This window comes from Pelophylax lessonae, assembly GCF_965119305.1.
Source record: "Pelophylax lessonae genome assembly, chromosome: 13".
NCBI classification, from domain to species: domain Eukaryota; kingdom Metazoa; phylum Chordata; class Amphibia; order Anura; family Ranidae; genus Pelophylax; species Pelophylax lessonae.
The window spans coordinates 105,120,473-105,142,100 of NC_138780.1; the positions used below are offsets into that span (position 1 = coordinate 105,120,473).

At 44.2% G+C, this 21,628-nt stretch overlaps 1 protein-coding gene across 1 annotated transcript in view; it reads right to left on the reverse strand.

Moving 5' to 3' along the window:
* AQR (aquarius intron-binding spliceosomal factor) overlaps positions 1–21,628 on the reverse strand; it is a 213,882-nt gene that overhangs the window by 73,517 nt on the left and 118,737 nt on the right. Inside the window, exons 20-23 of the mRNA XM_082242923.1 lie at positions 17,462–17,703; positions 17,104–17,250; positions 16,562–16,631; positions 4,162–4,272 (exon numbers count right to left, since the gene is read on the reverse strand). Of these exons, the coding sequence (XP_082099049.1) occupies positions 4,162–4,272; positions 16,562–16,631; positions 17,104–17,250; positions 17,462–17,703 (570 nt within the window). The remainder of the gene's footprint in view (positions 1–4,161; positions 4,273–16,561; positions 16,632–17,103; positions 17,251–17,461; positions 17,704–21,628) is intronic.

A 21,628-nucleotide genomic window follows, 5' to 3' on the forward strand; every position in this document is an offset into this window, starting at 1 on the left:
ATACAGTATATAAAGATGAAGCATTGGACTGTTAAAACACAGTTATTTCTGCTTTGTGCCATTGCGGGTGCAGAATGCAATGGTAATTAACAGGCTGCCTATTTCATTTAAACCTGCAGGTTCTAAAATTGTTGCATAGGAATAGTAAAGCCAGTTTTGGACTAGGTATTTGCAGGGGAACAACTAGCACTGGGAGGAGAAGAGAGTCACTATTAAACTATTTATCCCTCTTATGGGCAGAGTAGAACATATGGGACATGACCATTTGAAGAGAGGGTGGGACCAACTGTGGGGATGGGAAGCAGAGATCACAGGGGGTAAAAACAAATATTACACTAAGACTGAGAGCGAGACATACCATAGAAAGAGGCGATCTAAACACACATTGCAGTATTCAGACAGCACGCCAGGATCAAATGACTCAAGAGCTTCCACAAGCCCTGCTGCGCACATTTAGAAACAACTTTACTCCCAGGAATGACTACATAATTCTGTACAACAACCCTTAGAAAAGCATTAGGTCACTGTACAGTGGCAAATTTTTGCCAATAGTTTTACAAATGCATACTTCAAATGAGGAGTAAAGAAAAGCAACAGTGCCCCGGTGTGATATTTTATTGAAAATTCTCAGTTAACCCTCTGAACACTGATATTTAAACTTGCATACTTCCACCACAAGCTTGCATACAAACAAGGGTTGGTTTGCACATTGTGCAATACATGTCCATGTTTGCCAACTACATTAAGTTATCTCAGTGCTATTAAAAACTTTTAAGTAAATTTCCGTCATGAGAAAAGTGGAGTACTTTGATAAATACACTATATTGTCAAAAGTATTGGGACGCCTGCCTTTACACACACAACTTTAATGGCATCCCAGTCTTAGTCCGTAGGATTCAATATGGAGTTGGCCCACCCTTTGCAGCTATAACAGCTTCAACTCTTCTGTGAAGGCTGTCCACAAGGTTTAGTAGTGTGTCTATGGGAATGTTTGACCATTCTTCCAGAAGCACACTTGTGAGGTCAGGCACTGATGTTGGAGAGAAGGCCTGGCTTGGAGTCTCCGCTTTAATTCATCCCAGAAGTGTTCTATCAGGCTGTGGTCAGGACTCTGTGCAGGCCAGTCAAGTTCCTCCACAATATTAGTGTGTGAAACGCATCTACCTTGCCACTTTTTTGCCACATTGGGATGTCCAATAAACCTGGATTTTGACCACATCTGAGTGCAGTCATTTCTTTTCATTATTGACTGTCCACGGAGGAGAGCCGGGGTGAGCACCGCTGTTGGTCATCAAGCTTCCATTACCTTGAGCAGTGCATCTCTTTCCTTTGTATATATGGACCTTGTTTGAGCACTGGTGCACAGTCATGTTGGAACAGGAAGGGGCCATCCCCAAACTGTTCCCACAAAGTTGGGAGCATGAAATTGTCCAAAATGTTCTGCATTGCTGACGCCTTAAGAGCTCCCTTCACTGGGCCAAGCCCAATTGGGGAAAAACAAACCCACACCATAATGCCCCCTCCACCAAATTATTTTGACTAGTGCACAAAGCAAGGTCCATAAAGATGGACTGTTGGTATAGTGTTTTTGGGGTGGTGGGCATGCCATTTGACCTCCAAATAGGATGTGTATTATGGCATCCAAATTTGGACTCATCTGACCAGACTATTGTCCCAGTATTTCACAGGCTTGTCTAAATGCTGTGCAGCAAACTTTTAACGCGCTTCAACATGCTTTTTCTTCAGTAATGGAGTCTTGCATGGTGAGTGTGCATACAGGCCATGGTGGTTGAGAGCATTACTTATAGTTTTCTTTAAAATAATTGTACCTGCTAATTCCAGATCTTTCTAAAGCTATCCACAAGTGGTCCTTGGACAACTATTCTGATAATTATTTTTGCTCTCCTCTGGTTTATGGTGAAATTATATTCTTTCCACTTTCGGATTATGGCCCCAACAGTGCTCACTGGATTGCAAGCGAAACGTGTTGACCAAAGGATCCCAAGGCCAGAAAACGCATTCCATTGGATGGCTAACTTACATAGATGTTTTTTTTCCTTTTTTAATATTTGTGATAATACTAATAAAATGTTATATTTTTTTAAAAACAGTTTGTCCATGTCTGTAATATACCTGGGGAGGTACATATAAATTCCCATATATTCTCTATACCTTTATATGTATAATTTCAGAGATGGTTCCTTCAAAAGGTACAACCAGGTTATGAACTTGAAATACCCTACCCATAAAACTATTCCTGAGCACTTTGAGTCACTGACCCAGAACATGTGTGCAACAAATGAAATTTAAATGCTTCACCTGCATACTTGTCCTGGGTTCATGAATCAAACTAATGAATCCACTGGATCAGAATGACAGCCAAGAAACTAGCATTTTCTAGAGGTGACCAGCAATGGTAGCCTGCATATCTTTCACGAAAGGATTTAAAACTGATTTAAGGATTATACCTTGTCCTATTCCTGTCCAAAAACTGATACTAGTATGAAACAAAAGATCAATAGGCTTGGATACAGAAGGATCGGAGGCATAACTAGAACCTTCAGGGCCCCAGCGCAAGGAACCATCAAGGCCTCCCCTGACCCCCTGCCCCCCCTTCCATCTGAGCTCCGGCTTCCAGTTCTGGCAGGACGTCCATGGACACCCCCCCCCCCAGAATCCTGCCTCCCACGTGCGTTGGGGCGTGCATCCAGCATGCTCTGATCATCATTGTCCTGATTATAATTGCAGCCCCATCATTGCTGCCTATCAATGCAGCCCCATCATTGCTGCCTATCAATGCAGCCCCGTCATTGCTGCCTATCAATGCAGTCCCGTCATTGCTGCCTATCAATGCAGTCCCGTCATTGCTGCCTATCAATGCAGTCCCGTCATTGCTGCCTATCAATGCAGTCCCGTCATTGCTGCCTATCAGTGCAGCCCCATCATTGCTGCTCATCAGTGCAGCCCCATCATTGCTGCTCATCAGTGCAGCCCCATCATTGCTGCTCATCAGTGCAGCCCCATCATTGCTGCTCATCAGTGCAGCCCCATCATTGCTGCTCATCAGTGCAGCCCCATCATTGCTGCTCATCAGTGCAGCCCCATCATTGCTCATCAAGGCCGCCTATCATTGCTCATCAACGCCGCCTATCAGTGCGCATCAATGGCGCCCACCAGTGCTCATCAATGCCGCCCATCAGTGCTCATCAATGCCGTCCATCTGTGCCACCTATCAGTGCTCATCAATGCTGCTTATTAGTGCTACTTAGTGCTCATCAATGCAGCCTATCAGGACCACTTATCATTGCTTATCAATGCTGCCCATCAGTGCCATCAGTAGTATTCTGAGCTGAGAGTGTCTCTCTCATACAGCTCAGACTCAGAGTCTGCACTGACAGTCCCTCCTACCTAGAACGGATAGGAGACAGCCGATCTGCTTCTGTGCACAGCAGGGAGGGTGAAGCTAAGCAGCTGAATGTGATCATTCAGATGCTGGGCTTCACACTTCCCATGGTGCACACAGGAGAGGGGCGGGAGGAGAAGATCGGCTGTCTCCGATCCGTGCGAGGTAGGAGGGACTGTCAGTACAGGCTCTGAGCCACTAACAACACAGGCGGGCAGGGACGGCCCCCTCCTCTCACAGTGACAGAACGGACGGGCGGGTGACAGAACGGCAGCCCCCCCCCCCCCCACAGTGGAGGAACTCCAGGGCCCAGCCGCAAGTGCGACTGCTGCGATGTAGCTTGTAAAATAATTGAGAAAAACAAAAACACTGCTGAGTGTCCTAACCTAAAGGCCCCAGGACTGGTATACCATTCTTCCCTAGTAGATATTTCCTACATCGACATTTATAATCCGACAATGCAGGTATCCACAAATCAAATTGAATGAATCATATCTAGCTGTACAACTAATATCTATCTTCAAGCATGTTTATTACAGATTATCCCCATCTCCCCCACAGTAAAGGTAAGGAGCATTTCACTGCTTATGGGTTCAAGCATGAAAATTGTGATAGGTTTACTGATGATTTAGCATAAGTAGATCTCTACTCTCCTGATCAAACCAATGACAGATCATTTAGCTCAAGCACAACAAATGGGTACTACATATATATGCTATGACAAACTTATATGTTCTCTGTGCATTTACAAGCCTTACCTGGTTGGAATGAGTGACTATAAGGGTCCTCTGCTCTGGAAAATTGTGGTAGAGATTGGAAATTATCTGAACAGCCACATCTGTTTTGCCTGTGCCAGGGGGGCCAACAACCTTAAAAAAAAAAAGGGTAATGAAATCTCTTTAGAGATCAGTTATACACCAAGAAGCAAAAAAAAATGTAGCAGTGACAGTTAGGTTAAATCATATTTTAGCTGTCATTTCTCTAAGGTGGATTAGAAGATGATGAAAAAGTATTGATAGTGCGCTATTCTAAATCGTATGTGAATAAAATGGATGTGTTCAAAAACTGTGAATCTATACAATAACACATTACATATAAACTTGATACTTGCAAACACAAATCCAATAAACATTTAGATTCAGTTGGAGAGCTGTGAGTATACAAAGAAACAATGGTACAATGTGTTAAAAAAAAAAGGAAAAAGTCCATTCACGTGTTGTAGAAAGATTTCACTGCCAGTGAAAAAGAGTGATTCTATCAGGTGAATTACTTCAGGTGCTCCCGAATCCACCCAGACTAAAAGTGAAATGATGGCCGCCGATAATCGGCATTAAATGACCAGATTTTTCGATACAAGATGTTAGACTCCTTCCGCTCACTTTTCCAAACTGGCAGCAGAGTAAGACAAACTGTTAGACTCCATAAATGTTGTGCAGAGTGACAAGCGCTTGCTACTCCTTCCAACGCGTTTCCCCTTCTGGCAGGCGTCAACTGGGAGCGTCACTCTGGGTGGATTCGGGATCACCTGAAGTAATTCACCTGATAGAATCACTCTTTTTCACTGGCAGTGAAATCTTTCTACAACACGGGACTGGACTTTTTCCTTTTTTCAACACATTGTACCATTGTTTCTTTGTATACTCTCAGTTGGAGATCGGTGTCTAAATGTTTATTGGATTTGTGTTTGTAAGTATCAAGTTTATATGTAATGTGTTATTGTATGGATTCACAGTTTAAACACATCCATTTCATTCACATACAATTTAGGATAGTGCACTATAAATACTTTTTCACCATTTCATATACCATTATTCAGGATTTTTTTAGTGCAGTCATCCACCATTCTAATCAGCGCATCTTTATCACCTTTTTTTTTTTTGGATTAGAAGATGACACTGAGCGGCCACTTGGCTTGACTGATCAGAGTAATAGTTACACTTTCCTTTAATGCATTGTAAAATCGATCTGCTAATTATCAGACTGTCCCGACACAAACCCCTAACATGCTTAAAGCAAATATTACAATCCATAATATAATGACTATGGTTTTCAAATGTGGGTTGATCTTTAATGTGCTTGATGGCTCGCAACCACGGTGTACTATTTCCAAACATAAGTTACATATTCTCTATACACATTTCCTGTGTTTGTGCAATATTAATTCTCTGGGATTGCATGTGTTACTTTTCTGTCTCACAACGCATCTATTGTATGAAAGTTGTCAGATTTATGCACAGCCAGCACAGAATATGGCTTACAGCATGTTGTAAAGCTGCTATACCATATCTCCCTCTACTGGAAAGATATGGAACTGCATGCTGTCAAACACTTGAATCTGCTGTGGCAGGAAGCAGAGATGTGGATGTTGCTCATGCACCTGTGTTTACAAGTCATAGTGAAAAGAAACAGACTCAGCAGCAAGAGGTAATAGCCCCGTATGAAACAGAACAGAGCACAGCAGAATCCCATACAGCTACTGAACACCATTCACTGCCTTCAGACAATAACGATGTACAGATGTAAATAGAAATAGCGTAACATTGTCTCAGGATTCTAACTGTAGAGAAAGTGAAAGTGATCATCACAGCAGATTGTGCATTAGTCCAATCCCGTACTCATCGCCCTTTTCAACGTTTCTATAAAATGTATACACACACATAGCAGTTCTGTTGGTTCATGAATTGTTCATTGTAGAAAATTATCATAAAGGAGATTCTTCCACATTCTGAACTCTTCTTTGCCTAAAGCTTCTAGAAAAAGTGTGTACATGTGTCCATCATAAGGTGGACCGCTCTGGATTGTATACTTTGCAGGCAGTCTTCTTTTTGCTTGGTGATATTTGTGATTTCTCTAACACAAAATGATAGGCCCTGGCAACCATAGACCATTTCTAACATTAAAAACGAAGGCACAAGTTCACACTAGGGGTCTTCCCTGCCTCAATCATATCTGGACTTCTTGTGTGGTGCTTTACTTTTAGGCCTCATACACACTGGACGATTTTACAGCTGCTATTTTTGGCGTCAGATGTTTTTTTCTGCAGCTGGTAAACTCCCAAGCATGTCATCATTTGTGTCCATGCACACACAGGCTGTTATCAGCAGTTTTTGGCAGGGGTGTTTTCTGGCAGCAAAAAATACAAACTGAATTTGTGAGTTTTAGGAGGAGTTTTTCAGTTGTAAAAACACTCTCACTCTGATAAAAGCTAAAAAAAACGCTGAAAGACGTGGCTATTCAGTGTTTATCAGAGTTTATCCGTGTTTTGGAGCCACAAGCTTTGGTGGGAGTATAGTTTTGCTAAAAAAAGCTACAGTTAAAAAACGCTACTGCAAAACTCATTCTACAGCTACAGATTTCTACAGCTAACACTACTGCCTTTTTTATAATGTCCAGTAGGGCTGCACAATATTGGGGAAAAAAATGGATTTTTGTAAGATCTTACCGTAAAATCCTTTTCTCTTAAGCTCATTGACAGACGTAGTCTTCTTGATTCTCAAGAGCTGGGTTATGTTGTCTCCGCAGAAGTAGGAATAGGCAGAAAGACAAAACGTTCTGGCTCCACCTTAGGGGCAGTCCCTGAGGGTATATCCTCCCTCTCTCTGCTACAGGGAATCAGTTCTGTTCTAAAGCAGTAACAGAGAATTTAACCCAACCCAACTCAATGATAGAGGGGCGGGTACTACGTCTGTCAATGAGCTTAAGAGAAAAGGATTTTACGGTAAGATCTTACAAAAATCCATTTTTCTCTATCGCTCATTGACAGACGTAGTCTTCTTGATTCTCAAGAGCTGGGACATCCAGAAGCAGTGCCACAAATGAGGGGTGGGATTGACAAAAATCAAATCCAATCTAGAAGGCCCAACCGGTGCCAAACTAGAAGTTTTAAAGGCTCATTATAAACAAAGAATGAGACTAAAAAGAAAAATTTCCAACGGAAAAAAACCCTCGAGGCAGACCACTGGTCTCCTCAAATGGCGGCCTGCAAAACCTTGCGGCCAAACACGGCATCAGATGATGCCATTACATCAACTTTATAATGTTTTGTAAAGGTATGCACCGACGACCAGGTAGCCGCCTTGCACACCTGGACCACTGACGCCTGATGGCGAAAGGCCCATGACGCACTAAGCGCCCGAGTGGAGTGCGCCTTAACAGGGAACGGGGGCTCCCGACCATTAATAGAATAAGCCTGTACCACCGTCTGTCTGATCCATCTGGAAATGGTCGCGGCAGATGCAGGCAACCCCTTTTTGGGTCCATCCGGGATCACAAAAAGTGAATCCGTCTTGCGAAACGAGTCTGTCGTTTTCAAGTATACCCTGATCGCCCGGACCACATCCAAGGAGTGTAAAGCAAACTCCCGAGGATGACTGGGCTTAGGACACAGGGAAGGTAATACAATTTCTTCATTCAGATGAAATTCTGAAACCACTTTTGGTAGGAAGGATGGATTCGGACGAAGAACCACCTTATCTCTATGAACCACCAGATATGGTGAACGACAAGATAATGCGGCCAGTTCTGACACCCTGCGTGCAGAAGTAATAGCCACCAAGAAGGCCACCTTCTGGGACAACGTGGGTAGAGGAATCTCCCTAATATCTTCAAAGGGAGGTTTCTGAAGAACCGACAACACTAAATTAAGATCCCAGGGTGGTAACGGCGCGCGCACTGGCGGAGCCAGATGTCGCACCCCCTGGATGAAATTCCGCACCAAGGAATGAGTAGCCAAAGGCTTCTGAAAGAAGATAGCTAATGCTGAGACCTGACCCTTGATAGTACTCAAGGCCAGTTTCTGCTCAACCCCTTGTTGCAGAAAGGCTAATATTCGACTAATCGAATAAGACCGTGGACGGAACCCCAGAGGTTCACACCATGCAATGTAGGACTTCCATGTACGATGATAAATCTTTCAGGAAGTCGCTTTCCTTGCTTCAACTAGAGTAGGAATAACTGAAGCTGACAAACCTTTGTCCTTCAGCACCTGGGTCTCAATAGCCAGGCCGTTAAAGCCAGCGATCGTAAAGCAGGATGGAAGATCGGTCCCTGAGACAGTAGGTCCTCCCTGAGAGGAAGTCTCCACGGGACGTCCGCCACCAGTCTGACCACGTCGGCGTACCAAGCTCGACGAGGCCAGTCCGGAGCTACCAGAATTACTGGAATTCCTTCCTCCTCTGCGAAGAAGTCTTGGCAGTAACGCGAGAGGAGGGAATGCATACATTAGCTGGTATTGCCCCCACGGGGCGATCAGTGCGTCTGCGGTCTCTGCTAGAGGATCGCGGGAGCGAGCCACGAATCTCTGAACTTTCCTGTTGAATCGTGATGCCAACAGATCCACATCCGGGGTGCCCCACCGTAGGCACAACTGGTGGAAAACGTCTGGATGGAGGGACCATTCCCCCTGATCCAGAGTCTGACGGCTGAGATAATCTGCCTGCCAATTCTCCACCCCCGGAATGAACACCGCAGAGATCGCTGGAACAAATCGTTCCGCCCAGCGAAGAATGCAAGCCACTTCTTTGGCCGCTCGGACACTCTTGGTGCCCCCCTGGTGATTGACATAAGCCACGGCCGTGGCATTGTCCGACTGGATCCGAACCGGGCTGCCCTGGAGCTGCTCGGTCCAGTGAATCAGACAAAGTCTGATCGCTCTCAGTTCCAATACATTTATCGGCAACCTGGATTCTTCCGGGGACCAAAGTCCCTGGACAGATAACTGACCGAGAATTCCTCCCCATCCGGATAGGCTGGCATCCGTGGTCACTATCGTCCAATATATTGGCAGAAATGACTTTCCCTGGCTGAGCATCGGAGACCGAAGCCACCAGACCAGAGACTCTCTGGTCTGTTTGCTCAATCGGATCTGATTGTCCAGGGATTCCGGATTCCGATTCCATCTGAGAAGAATCTCTTGCTGAAGAATTCGGGTATGGGACTGGGCAAATGGGACTGCTTCGAAGGAAGCCACCATCAACCCCAGAACCCTCATGCAAGTCCGAAGGGAAGACCAGCTGTTGGATAGTAACAACTGGACTGCTGATTGAATCTTTCGGAGTTTCCCTACCGGAAGGAAAACTCTTGTCCTGACTGTGTCTAGAATTAGACCCAGATATTCGAGCCTCTGGGTGGGAACCAGAAATGACTTTTGCTGGTTCACCAGCCACCCGAATTCCTGTAAAGAAATCATAGTAATTTCTATGTTTTGTAGCAAGGTCTGAGGAGACTCTGCATGAAGCAGAAGATCGTCTAGGTAACCAAGAATCGATATGCCTCTTTGGCGCAGTAGTGCCAACATTGGGGCCAACACCTTCGTGAAAACCCGAGGAGCCGTGGCGAGACCGAAAGGTAATGCCACAAACTGATAGTGGTTCTCTTCTACGGAAAAGCGTAGAAACCGCTGATGTCCTGCGAAAATGGGAATGTGAAGATATGCATCCTTGATGTCTATGGACGCTAGGACATCCCCTGGATGCAGGAAGGCTGCTACTGTGCGAATGGACTCCATTCTGAATCTTCTTATGTTGACAAAAGAATTGAGTGCCCTTAAGTCCAGAATTGGACGCACTTTGCCCTCTTTCCTGGGTATTGTAAATAGGTTTGAATAAAACCCTTGAAACCGTTCTGTCCAAGGAACGTGGACTACCACTCCTTGTTGTAGTAAATCCGTGACTGCTCTCCGCAGATCTTGTAAACGATCCGGGGATAGTCGAATATTGGAAGGGAAGAATCGCGCCGGTGGGAGAGATCGAAACTCGATCTTGTACCCTGACCTTATGACTTCGCAAACCCACTTGTCCGGGATTCTGGAAAGCCATGGATCCGGGAACCGGCGAAGACGTCCCCCCACCCCAGTTATGGGTGGGGGCGCACCTTCAGGCTTTGGACGATTTATCTTCAGGTCTGGAGGGGGCGGGCTTTTGCTTGCCCGACCAACGACCCCTGACGCCTCCTGAAGGAGCTTTGGAGGACTTAATTTTTTCACCCGCGGGACGAAAAAACCTCTTGTGAGCAGAAAAAGAAGGCCCTCGTCTTTGACGAGTTCCTTTACTTTTAAAATTTTGCGGTAAAAAGGTGCTCTTTCCACCTGTGAGATCCTTAATGATCTCATCTAAGTTGGCTCCAAATAGACGCTCTCCTAAAAAGGGGATATTAGCCAATGCTTTTTTGGAACCTTGGTCGGCTAACCAACCTTTTAGCCACAGTGTACGCCTGAGAACCACTGCTGAGACTGATGCTCGCGCCAATAATGGAGTGGCGTCTAACGCCGCATCACACACAAACTGTAACCCCTGTATCATTTGTTCCAACAAATCTGATACCGCCTGAGGGACCTCTTCTAAGTCCCGGCGTAACCACTTGGTCCATTCAGTTACAGCCTGCGAAACCAGACCAATAGCTATTATAGGTCTGAAAGCTGATCCAATCAAGGAAAACATGGTGCGAGACATAGCTTCTATCTTGCGATCCACTGGATCTTTAAAAGACGGAGCGTCTTCTAGAGGAATAACCGTGGCTTTATTCAATCTAGCAATTGGTGAATCCACCACAGGTGGTTCTGTCCATTTCTTAATGAGGGTTTCCTCAAACGGATAACGCCTGTTAATGCGTTTAGAAATAGTAAAAGTGCGTTTTGGCAGACGCCATTCTTCTTCGATTGGATTGCCAAAACATTTGGGCAATGGAAAAACCTTCGCCACTTTGATGCGTTTTTTAGTCCCAAAAGGGATTTCAGTTTCAGCTATTTCCGACGGAATACCCTGTAATCTTAAGGTTTCTTGAACAGATACAATGAGTGCGTCTAGCAACGCTTCCTCTCTGGCTATGGCTGATGCCGAAACATCCTCCTCACTGTCTGAAGAGACAGTACCCGAGACACCAATCCCAGATGAAGTACCTGCAACTGCAGAAATAGGCTCAGAGTCTGAATCCGAGGTTTCAGATAATAAGGGGTTAGGCGGGGGTCGCTTTCTTGCGCCCTGTCCCTGACAAGCCACTTCCACCCGGGACACAAAAGTTTCCATAATAGCTGACAATGATTCAATCGTCAGTGGGGTGCTGGAGGATCCTGCAGACCCCTCGAGGGGATCCGGAGGAGATACATGAGTGGCAGGGTCCATGTTAATTCAGGACACCTTTGCCAGAAAAAACAAAAAAACTTTTTTTTTTTTTTTTTTTTTTTATGTGTCTCCCCCTAGCGCAATAGCGCCCCTCAGAGTACCTGCTTATCGATCCCCACAGAGAGAGGAAGAGACCAGACTTGTATAAAGTACTCGAAATTTCTACTTGAGTAAAAGTACAAGTGCTCGATCAAAAAATTACTTGAGTAGAAGTGGAAGTGCTCGCAGAAAAAGTTACTTAAGTAGAAGTACTAAAGTATTCAACATTTTTTTTACTTAAGTATTGCAAGTAGTTTTTTCAAAAAATTTGCTACTTAAGTACTAAAAGTAAAAAGTACCAGTAGTTTTGAAAAAAAATTTCTACTCAAGTACTGAAAGTAGAAGTACAAGTACTGTGTTATGTAGTTATTAAAGAAATAAGTCAAAAGTTTGAACATCATATTGTTTTTATTATTTCAAATGATTTATTTAAATGATTAACCTGTGTTTGTTAGTAGTTTCTTGATGCACTTTAAGTGCTGTAGCACCATTTATTTGTTTGTTTCATATTTTCTTTTTATTGGAAAGATTTGGTATAGCAGCTTTTATTATACACAGCCTTTATTTTCGTATGCGCTGATTTACAAATGACATTATACACATTTTTTTGAGCTTTATGCAACCTACCATCTACTGTTCTGGCAGTGGTAATTTTTTTAAAAGTAACGAGTAACTATGCAGCACAAAAAAAAAATACTTGAGTAGAAGTATCGAAATCATCGAAAAAATGTAGTGAAGTAAAAGTAGAAGTAGGAGAAAAAAATTCTACTCTAGGAAAGTACAGATACCGCATTTCGGTACTTAAGTACAGTACTTAAGTAGTTCTACTTCGTTACTATACATCTCTGGAAGAGACCCCCAAGGCTCACCAACCGATGCAGTGAAGTTTCCAACCAACTGCAGTCAGCGTCTGTCTTTTACAGACTGGAAGGAGCTGTTGCTTTTTCCCCGGGTAGAAGGACGTGGCTCCGCCCCCTGTGTACGCCTTCCGGCGTTCCCAGCTCTCCACGAGGTAGCTGGGCTCATGAAACATGGCCGCCCCCATACAAGAGACATAAGACTCCAAAAACATGGCGGCCGGCGTGACCTGAGGACATACATGCACTAGGTCTACGGCAAAATGGCGGCGGACCGCCGAAATCGTTTTCCCAGCACATCCACCTGCATCTCTGCTAAGTGGCGATATATGGATCTTACAGGAGATACACTACAAATAAGGTAGGATTATACCTCCTATGTCTGCTGTAATGTTACAGTCTGCTGGGTAGAGTGTTAGCTCTCAAACCAAGTCCACTTCCCACAAACACATACTGTATTTACAAGGGGGACTTTTTAGTGTCAGATATATACTGACCATGTATGGAGAGGCCCATAATTCATACTGCCTCATAACGAGGAAAGAAAAAAGGGAACGTTTACTCACCATACCAAACCGACAGGCACCCTCTCTTCACAATACCCTCTCCACCGGGGTGGGGGGTTGTGGACCACTCCGGACGCCTCGACTCTCTGGTTCCTGGCGTCCAAGCGAGACTTTTAACTCGCAAGGTCAGTCCCTCCACTGGGACTCCGTCGCGGCCGACCCAGCGCGGAGCTCTGGTCTGCACGCGCTCGTAGGCAGAAACCGGGGTGACCACTGGATCTCAACATCCAGCCCGTCGCCCGGCCCCGCATACTTACTTGAATGTGTCGCGGCCGACCAAGCGCAATGCAATGGTCTGCGCGCGCTCGTAGGCCGGCTGGGGTGACCACTAGTGTCGCCCAGTCCGGCATTTTTGCTTGAAGATCTCACAGGAAAAAAACACTGGAGAAAAACTACCTAAAAAATGTTTTTTCTAAAGAAAAAAATCTTGCCAGGACCAAAAGATCCCAGCAAGGAACTTAGGTCCTTACTCCTGACTAGACAGAAAAAAACTGATTCCCTGTAGCAGAGAGAGGGAGGATATACCCTCAGGGACTGCCCCTAAGGTGGAGCCAGAACGTTTTGTCTTTCTGCCTAGTCCTACTCCTGCGGAGACAACATAACCCAGCTCTTGAGAATCAAGAAGACTACGTCTGTCAATGAGCGATAGAGAAAAGTATATTGCGATATTTCGTTTTTAACGATATATATCGCGATATTTCTCCCAGACAGTCTCCGGAGGAGGGATCAGTTAGCAGAGCTCAGCTTTCTGCCAGGGGATCCACCACACTCATAGAACTTCTCCCGCCCGAGCCTTGTGTCGGAGCCAGAGTGTAGAGGAAGCGGGTTGTCGGTAGCAGCCTTTGTCCCGCGGTGCTCCTCCGCCATGCCCCAGACGTCTCTCCCCCCTCTCCTGCTGCAAACACTGTAGCCTCTCCGCCGCCATGCAATCCGCCCTGTACTCCAGCCCTCCCAGCTCTCCCTCTTAGTCAACAGCCGACCATTACTCCGCCCATTGTCTCTCCATTGAAAAACATTACAGCCTGATCCCGCCCCCGATGCAGCCAGGAGAGACAATGGGCGGAGCAGGGCGGAGTAATGGTCGGCTGGATACTAGAGGCAGAGCTGGGAGGGAAGTGTGGGACGGATGCAATCACTGTGAGTCCTCCTCCTCCCCCCGAGTCCCGACTTCTCCCCGTCCTGCCTAATGCCTGAATATCGTGGCTTCGGCGATATGAATATCGCCCGTGCTTGCAGAACGATAGTCGATATCACATCGACTATCGTTCAGCCCTAATGTCCAGTGTGTATGAGGCCTTAAAACCCACTGGTTCTGGGGGTTTTTCCAGCCAGAAAACGCCCGTGCCAAATAACGCTGATAACAGCCTATGTGTGCATGGACAACAAAAACAGCAACTGTAAAAATGTCCAGTGTGCATGACGCCTTAAATAAACACAATCTTAAAATCACACTTATCAGCCTGCTTACGCACATGAAATTGGCACTTACCAATGTTACCATTGATGTAGCAAGTCATTATTCTTTTGTCAGTAATGGCCCTGAAGTTTACTTTTGGCGGCCTCTAAGGCTTTTTGTTGCAGGCACTGTACTGGCCCTGACATCACAAAGGTGACTGGTTGCTGCTTGTGAAGCTACCAGCTCTAATAGTTGTATGGGGCAGAATGTATTATCGATAGCAGTGAGTGTAGATGCTCAGCGAAGGCAGAGAAAACTCAAACTGTGCTCTAAAGATCACTTACAGAGTGCTGGAAACTTCAGAGGCAGCAGCCAGATACCCTGAAAGGCCAGAAAGTAGGAGGGAGTAGGCGAGCTGTGCAGGCTGTCTAGAAGTGCCAGAGTTTGATGACAACTACAGGACTATTATTGACATAAGGCACAATGATTTGCTATAGCAAGGGTAGCATTAACAAGTGCTTATTGTATACATCTTATAAGTGTTTCTTAATGACGATATATCCTTAACCACTTAAGCCCCAGGCCTATTTCGGACACTTTTTGTTTACAAGTTAAAATCAGTATTTTTTCCTAGAAAACTACTTAGAACCCCCAAACATTATATATATTTTTTAGCAAAGACTCTGGAGAATAAAATGGCGGTCATTGCAATATTTTTTGTCACGCGGTATTTGCACAGCGGTCTTTAAAAAAAAAAAATCACATTTCACTGCATTTAAAAAAAAAACTGAACAGTAAAGTTAGCCCATTTTTTTGTATATTGTGAAAGATGTCACGCGAGTAAAAAGATACCCAACATGTTACGGTTTAAAATTGCGCACACCCGTGGAATGGCGACAAACTACGGTCAATAGAAATCTCAATAGGGGACGCTTTAAATTTTTTTAACGGTTACCAGTTTAGAGTTAGAGTGTAGCTCTTTTTTTTAAACTATTGCTCACACTCTGGCGATCGCGGCGATACCTCACGTGTGGTCTGAACAGCGATTTCATTCGCGGCTTGACTTCCGTATACGTTTTCTTTCGTGCGCGAGCTAACAGTGACGGGGGCAGCTAAAAATGTTCTTTTTTTTTTTTCGAATTTATTTATTTATTTTTTTTTTTACTTTATCACAGGTTTAAAAAAAAAAAAAAAAAAAAAATCTGATCACTTTTATTGCTGTTACAAGCAATGTAAACATCCCTTGTGACACCAATATGCAGTGACAGGTACTCTTTATGGAGGGATCGAGGGTCTAAAAGACCCTAAACCCCTCCACTACACTTCCATGTATTCAAAATGCCGAAAACGGCATTTTTGAATACAGTCGTTTTTTAAATCTGCCGCCTTTTGCAGCAGAGTAACCCGGACGTGACGTGACAGCTCCCGAGCCGCATCGGTCCTTACCGACGGAAAGCCGACCGCCGGCTCTAAACCACGGTACCGGGATGGTGCCTCTAGCTAGAGGCATCACCCCGGTATAACACCGCAAAGTCAGCCGATGTACCCCTACGTCACTTTGCGGTAAGTGGTTAAGGACCATGGGGGTTTCTACAGGCAAACACTCAATGTATTCACTGTTATATAAATATAAGTGTATGAGTGTTCCAAGTTTAGATGGCAACATGAATTACAGTAGGGCCACACAGAGGTACATTTACTGTGAATATTATACTTTTGTAGTGACTATTTACTGTAAATCACCCACCAATATATACCTTATCTCTTCTAGTTATAAAACCCAACTTGAGAGTCTGCCACTTTCCTATCCATCACTGTGCAAAAGGTGTCTGAATTTACATATATAGCGTATGAATGCCTCTGTGGTGGGCATGGTAAAACACTGCAGGCTCAAGTGTCAAGCTCTCCGTCACTGCATGGTGAGTCCAATGGTCTAAAAGTTTTAGAAAAAGCCTATAGAGTTTACAAGGTAATGTACAAATATTTCATCTTTATCAGTGGAAGTGCCCTCAACATTCCAGTCCATATCGTTGTTTCTCTAGGGCTACCGATGTCTTAAATCGATGCTTACATTTGATAATTTTGCAGAAAACACATACAGCACTGTAAGTGCACCTTTGTATATTTTTACATTGGTAAGTTCATAAACTGAATCTCATTAGTTATGACGTGATTCTTCTTACCATGGTCAGGCCAGGTTGCATTCCTGCACGAATAGCTTCTGTTTGTGTTGCAGTAAACTGGATGGTATTCCTAGAAACAATACAGGTTATAGTTTTGTTGGATTGTGTCATTTTGTTTGATTGTATCATAGGCTTTTTAGGGATAAAATATATTCAAAGCAATATTAGTAGAGGACACTTTGCACAGTTAAATGTGTTTTAAAATGTGTGTATTCCCAAACTAGGTTAGCCAAGTGTTCAACAATTAGAAAAGCAAATCATAGGAACTAATTTGTCTGTAGTACAGTACAGATTTCTCTTCTTTACAAAAATAATAATGGACGAAATAAGAAATGACAAAAGATTTGGCCTGAGCTCGCTCTATAAGCTGGTGTTTTTACTCTCTAGACTAGTCAGAGAACTCCACCTATACTGGAATTGTGGTTCTCATAAAGCAAGCCACTGCTAAGGATGGCTGAATTTCATCCAAGTTTCTTCTTTTTTTTTTCCTGTAAGTGCTGCAATAACTACTGTATTTTATATTTTGTCAGTTGAATGAATACCGTTTAGGTTGGTTGTAGGGGTATGGACCCCGGTTAGGGATGACATGAGGTTCCACAATTAATGTGGGTGGCTCTTCTTGTGCAGTTTCCTCATCACTGCTATCTTTTCTCTTCTTTCCTTTTCCACCATATACAGGAAACGTAATCCTAGTAAAAAAAAAAGCCAGATTTCAAATGAAGGCAATAATAGATTAAATCAAACTAAAAATAAAAAAAACTAAAAACAGTCACAGAAAAATAGCAACCATTCAGTTTTAAACTTGCACTGGGAACTGTTATATGGTAAAATAAAGTTTAAATCTGACTGATTGCCAAAATGTATTAAAAAACACTCAGTTTGCTTAGAGCTCTAAGGTACCTGAATGGGGCCTTGTGCAAAGATGGATCTTCCACAGTCACCTTCACTTGGTACCCAGGGAAACAAGCCTTCAGATGGTCCAGACTCAAAAAAGTGTCATTAAAATCCAGTGCTGGAATCTGATTGGGCATCTTTGTATAATGCGCACTTCCTGGATCTCCATAGCCTAAGATAATGTCATGCAACCAGTCGGGTACTACACAATCTGTATTCATCAGTTTTCGGATTGTCTCCAATACAGCCTGGAAAATACATTTTTAGAACAATAAAGACCACTAATAAGAACCAACAAGGGTATAAAATGTAAAAGAAGTCAAATGCAGGCTCATGTAATCACATGAAATGAGGCTTCAGTGACTGGATAAACGTTTACTTTAAACACACCTATGCGCAAACATTAAAGTGGACCTAAACCCACCGATTTAACGGTTTCCTAAAACAGTTACATTCAGGGCATGCCATGAAAGATAATGGTCACAGTTGTCTGTATTCGGAATTGAACTGTCAAGCCATCAAATGGCTGTTGGCACAACATGTGCAGCACCATAGCAATTACAAATACTGTAGCTGCTGACTTAACATATAGACACTTACCTGTCCAGGGAGCCCGCAATGTCATCACCACAGCCGATTTTCTTATCGGCTGCCGGTTGCTGGGTGCTGCTGCTGCTGTCATTCTTTCTAAGGGAAACCGGCAATGAGCCTTTCGGCTTCACAGCCAGCTTCCTACTGTGCATGCGCGAAGCGCACTGCGCATTCTCACAGGCTCGGCGGCGGGGGAAGAAGGACGACAGAACTTCCAGTGGATGGTGCTGCGGTGCTGTCTCCCAGAAGTGGGGAGGTGTACCAGTCAAAAACAGGTACCCGTTCCCCCTGCCCCCTGAAAGGTGCCAAATGTGGCACTGGATGGGGGGGAGAAAGCAGATGAGCAGAAGTTGCACTTTTGGGTGAAACCCCAGTTTAACCTTCTCCCACCCCCATTCTAAGCCTATTCTAACCATCATGTAAAGGAAAGATGTCTATATTCGCCTATGTTGAGGACACTCGCGTCCGGTAACTTAATAGGCTTCCAGCGCCAGCTTCAGTGTAGAGGAAAGACTAAGGTGAGAGCAGGTCTAAAGTGGCTGTAAATTTCAGAAATGAAATATGAACAAAGCATATCCCTCTACAGTGTGTACTTGTCTCGATCAAGATCATTAACTGTTATTGCTGTCTGCTGTTTCCTTCATTTGCTATCTGCATAAATCCCTTCTGACAAGTTCACCCGACACCAAGAGAAAAATGGTGACAGGGGAGGCTCAGACTTCACTCTGTTCCTGTGTATTTTGTGGAGGGGTGTGTGTCTTCCCTCCAATCAGCTCTCAGAGCTCCCCTCACTGAGCTCTGCAGAGAGTAATTTGAGCTTCCTGCCCCCTTTTTTTCTGAACTCCTAAACAGGTTTATAAATTCTGGACTTTGAATGGCTGTAGAGAAGAAAAGACTGTAGATAAACATGTACAAGTTATGTATGATAATTTTTTTAATCTCTTGTGTATCACAGCGCATACTCAGGTAATAAACAGCGCATACTCAGACTGGTTTGAGGTAGTAAGCGGGGTCCCCCAAGGCTCAGTCCTGGGACCAACCTTGTTCAATTTATTCATAAACAGAATTGAGGACGGGATCAGTAGTTCGATATCAGTTTTTGCAGATGACACAAAATTGGGCAGGGCAATAACTGCACAGCATGAAGCAGATATCCTACAGAATGACCTGGACAAAATAACAGAGTGGGCAACGACATGGCAAATGAGGTTTAATGTGGAGAAGTGTAAGGTTTTGCACTTGGGGACTAAACACATAAAAGCCCAATACACTTTAGGGAGGGTAATCAAAAATGGAGAAAGATCTGGGAGGCTTGGTAGAGGATAGACTAGGCAATAGCATGCAATGTCAAGCGGCAACTGCCAAAGCCAGCAGAATATTAGCATGCATAAAGAAAGGGATGTATTCCAGAGATAAGACTATAATCCTTCCACTTTATAAAACTCTGGTCCGACAGCATCTGGAGTATTCTGTCCAGTTCTGGTCGCCAGTCCTCAGGAGGGATGTATTGGAGCTGGAGAGAGTCCAGAGAAGGGCAACTAAACTAATTAGGGGATTGGAGGACCTTAATTATGAAGAGTGTCTGCAATCGCTTGATTATTTTCCCTGGAGAAGAGACGCCTGAGGGGGGACATGATAGCAATTTATAAATATCTCAATGGGGATCTTAGCATAGAAAAAAAGCTATTCAGTCGAAAGGATTGCATGAGGACTCGAGGGCATACAATGCGATTAGAGGAGAAGCACTTTAACCTCAGGAAACGTGGGGGGTTCTTTACTGTTAGGGCTACAAGATTGTGGAATTCTCTACCACAAGAGGTGGTTTCTGCAGGAAGTATGGTGGCTTTCAAAAGACTCTTAGACATACATCTCAAGGAGAAGAACATTCAGGGGTATGAGAGATGATTACGGCTACACACCTACACAGATTGAACTGGATGGACTATTGTCTTTATTCAACCTCACCTACTATGTAACCTGAGGCCAGTCACTTCACTGGGTATACGAGAGGGTTTACAACCACAATAAAGTGGTTTACACCCAGTTAGTAAAAATCATGCAATCCCCTGGCTTTCATATTACTAAGTGTCCTGTATGAGTGCTTTATTTAAAAAAAAGCTGTTCTATACCAGATTTATTAGCGTTGTTTGGCGCTCATGTGACTGGCCGGCTCTCCGGCTCTCCTCTCTCCCAAGTGGGAGAGGCGAATATTCCCCCGCTAATGTTAGTCGTAGTAGCAGGGTTCATACACATTTTCACCAATGAAATTCCATGAGTTTTCCATGAGTTTTCCATGACTTCACGTAAATATTCATGACCTAATGTTTCATGAAATGTCTATGTATACGTGTTAAATAAGAAGAAAATCTATGTCACACCCAGCATATTTTTACTAATCTAAATTACAAGCTTTGTAGTGTACAGTGGAATATGAAATATTTATTTAAATAACGCTTGCACAGTAACAACGTTTCATAACATAAACCCTGAGAACCGCTTAGAAATGGATTAACGTAATCCACAGGAGATATAACATAAATCAAGGAGAAGCAACTAAAAAATAAATAAAAAAGTGTCCAGCAACACTGTTCTGAACTTAAAGTGCCATAAATTGACCCGATAACAGTCTTTAACTTCTTCCCATCCGCGCTATAGCCGAAGTACCGCTGCAGCGCGGACTCACATTTCCAGGAGGCCGTCTTTAAACGGCATCCCAGAGACAGGCTCCCCACGCGCTCCCGCAAGCGCGCATCGGGGAAAATCTGTGTCGGCCGTGTCCCTTGGACACAGCCAATCACAGATCGTGGTAAATGGCCAATCACAGCGGCCATTTACCACGTGATCGGCCCATGCAATGAGAGATGATCTCAAATGTAAACATGAGATCATCTCTCATCGCCAGCGCTCCTTCCTCACACAGACTGCAGTGTGAGGAAGGAGGAGAGCCAATCAGCAGTAAGGGGACACAGAGGAATGTAATCAGGGCACTGATCATCAGTGCACTGATTACACAAGGTACATTAAACACACTAACTGCCCACAATCAGTGTCCACAGTGTCCGCCATCAGTGCCCACAATCAGTGCCTGCTCATCTAGGCACTGATAAGCACTGACTGGCAGCACTATGGGCACTGAGTGTGGGCAGTGATGGTGCTGCTCATCAGTGCCACCTGCCAGTGTCCAGCAGTGCCACCTCTCAGTGCCCAGAAGTGCCACCTCTCAGTGCCGCCTATCAGTGCAGCATATTAGTACCTCCTCATCAGTGCCCATCAGTGCAGCCTATCAGTGCCACCTCATCAGCGCACATCAGTGAAGGAGAAAAATTTATTTATTTTCAAAATTTACTCACAGAAAATAAGAAAAACTTTTTTTTTTGTAAAAAATAAAAAACCCAGAGATGATTAAATACCACCAAAAGAAAGCTCTATTTGTGTGAAAAAAGGACGAAAAATTCATATGGGTTCAGTGTTGCATGACCAAGTCATTCAAAGTGTGAGAGTGCTGAAAGCTAAAAATTGGTCCGGATGGGAAGGAGGTTTAAGTGCACAGAAGGCAAGTGGGTTAACAAGTTAACTTAAACA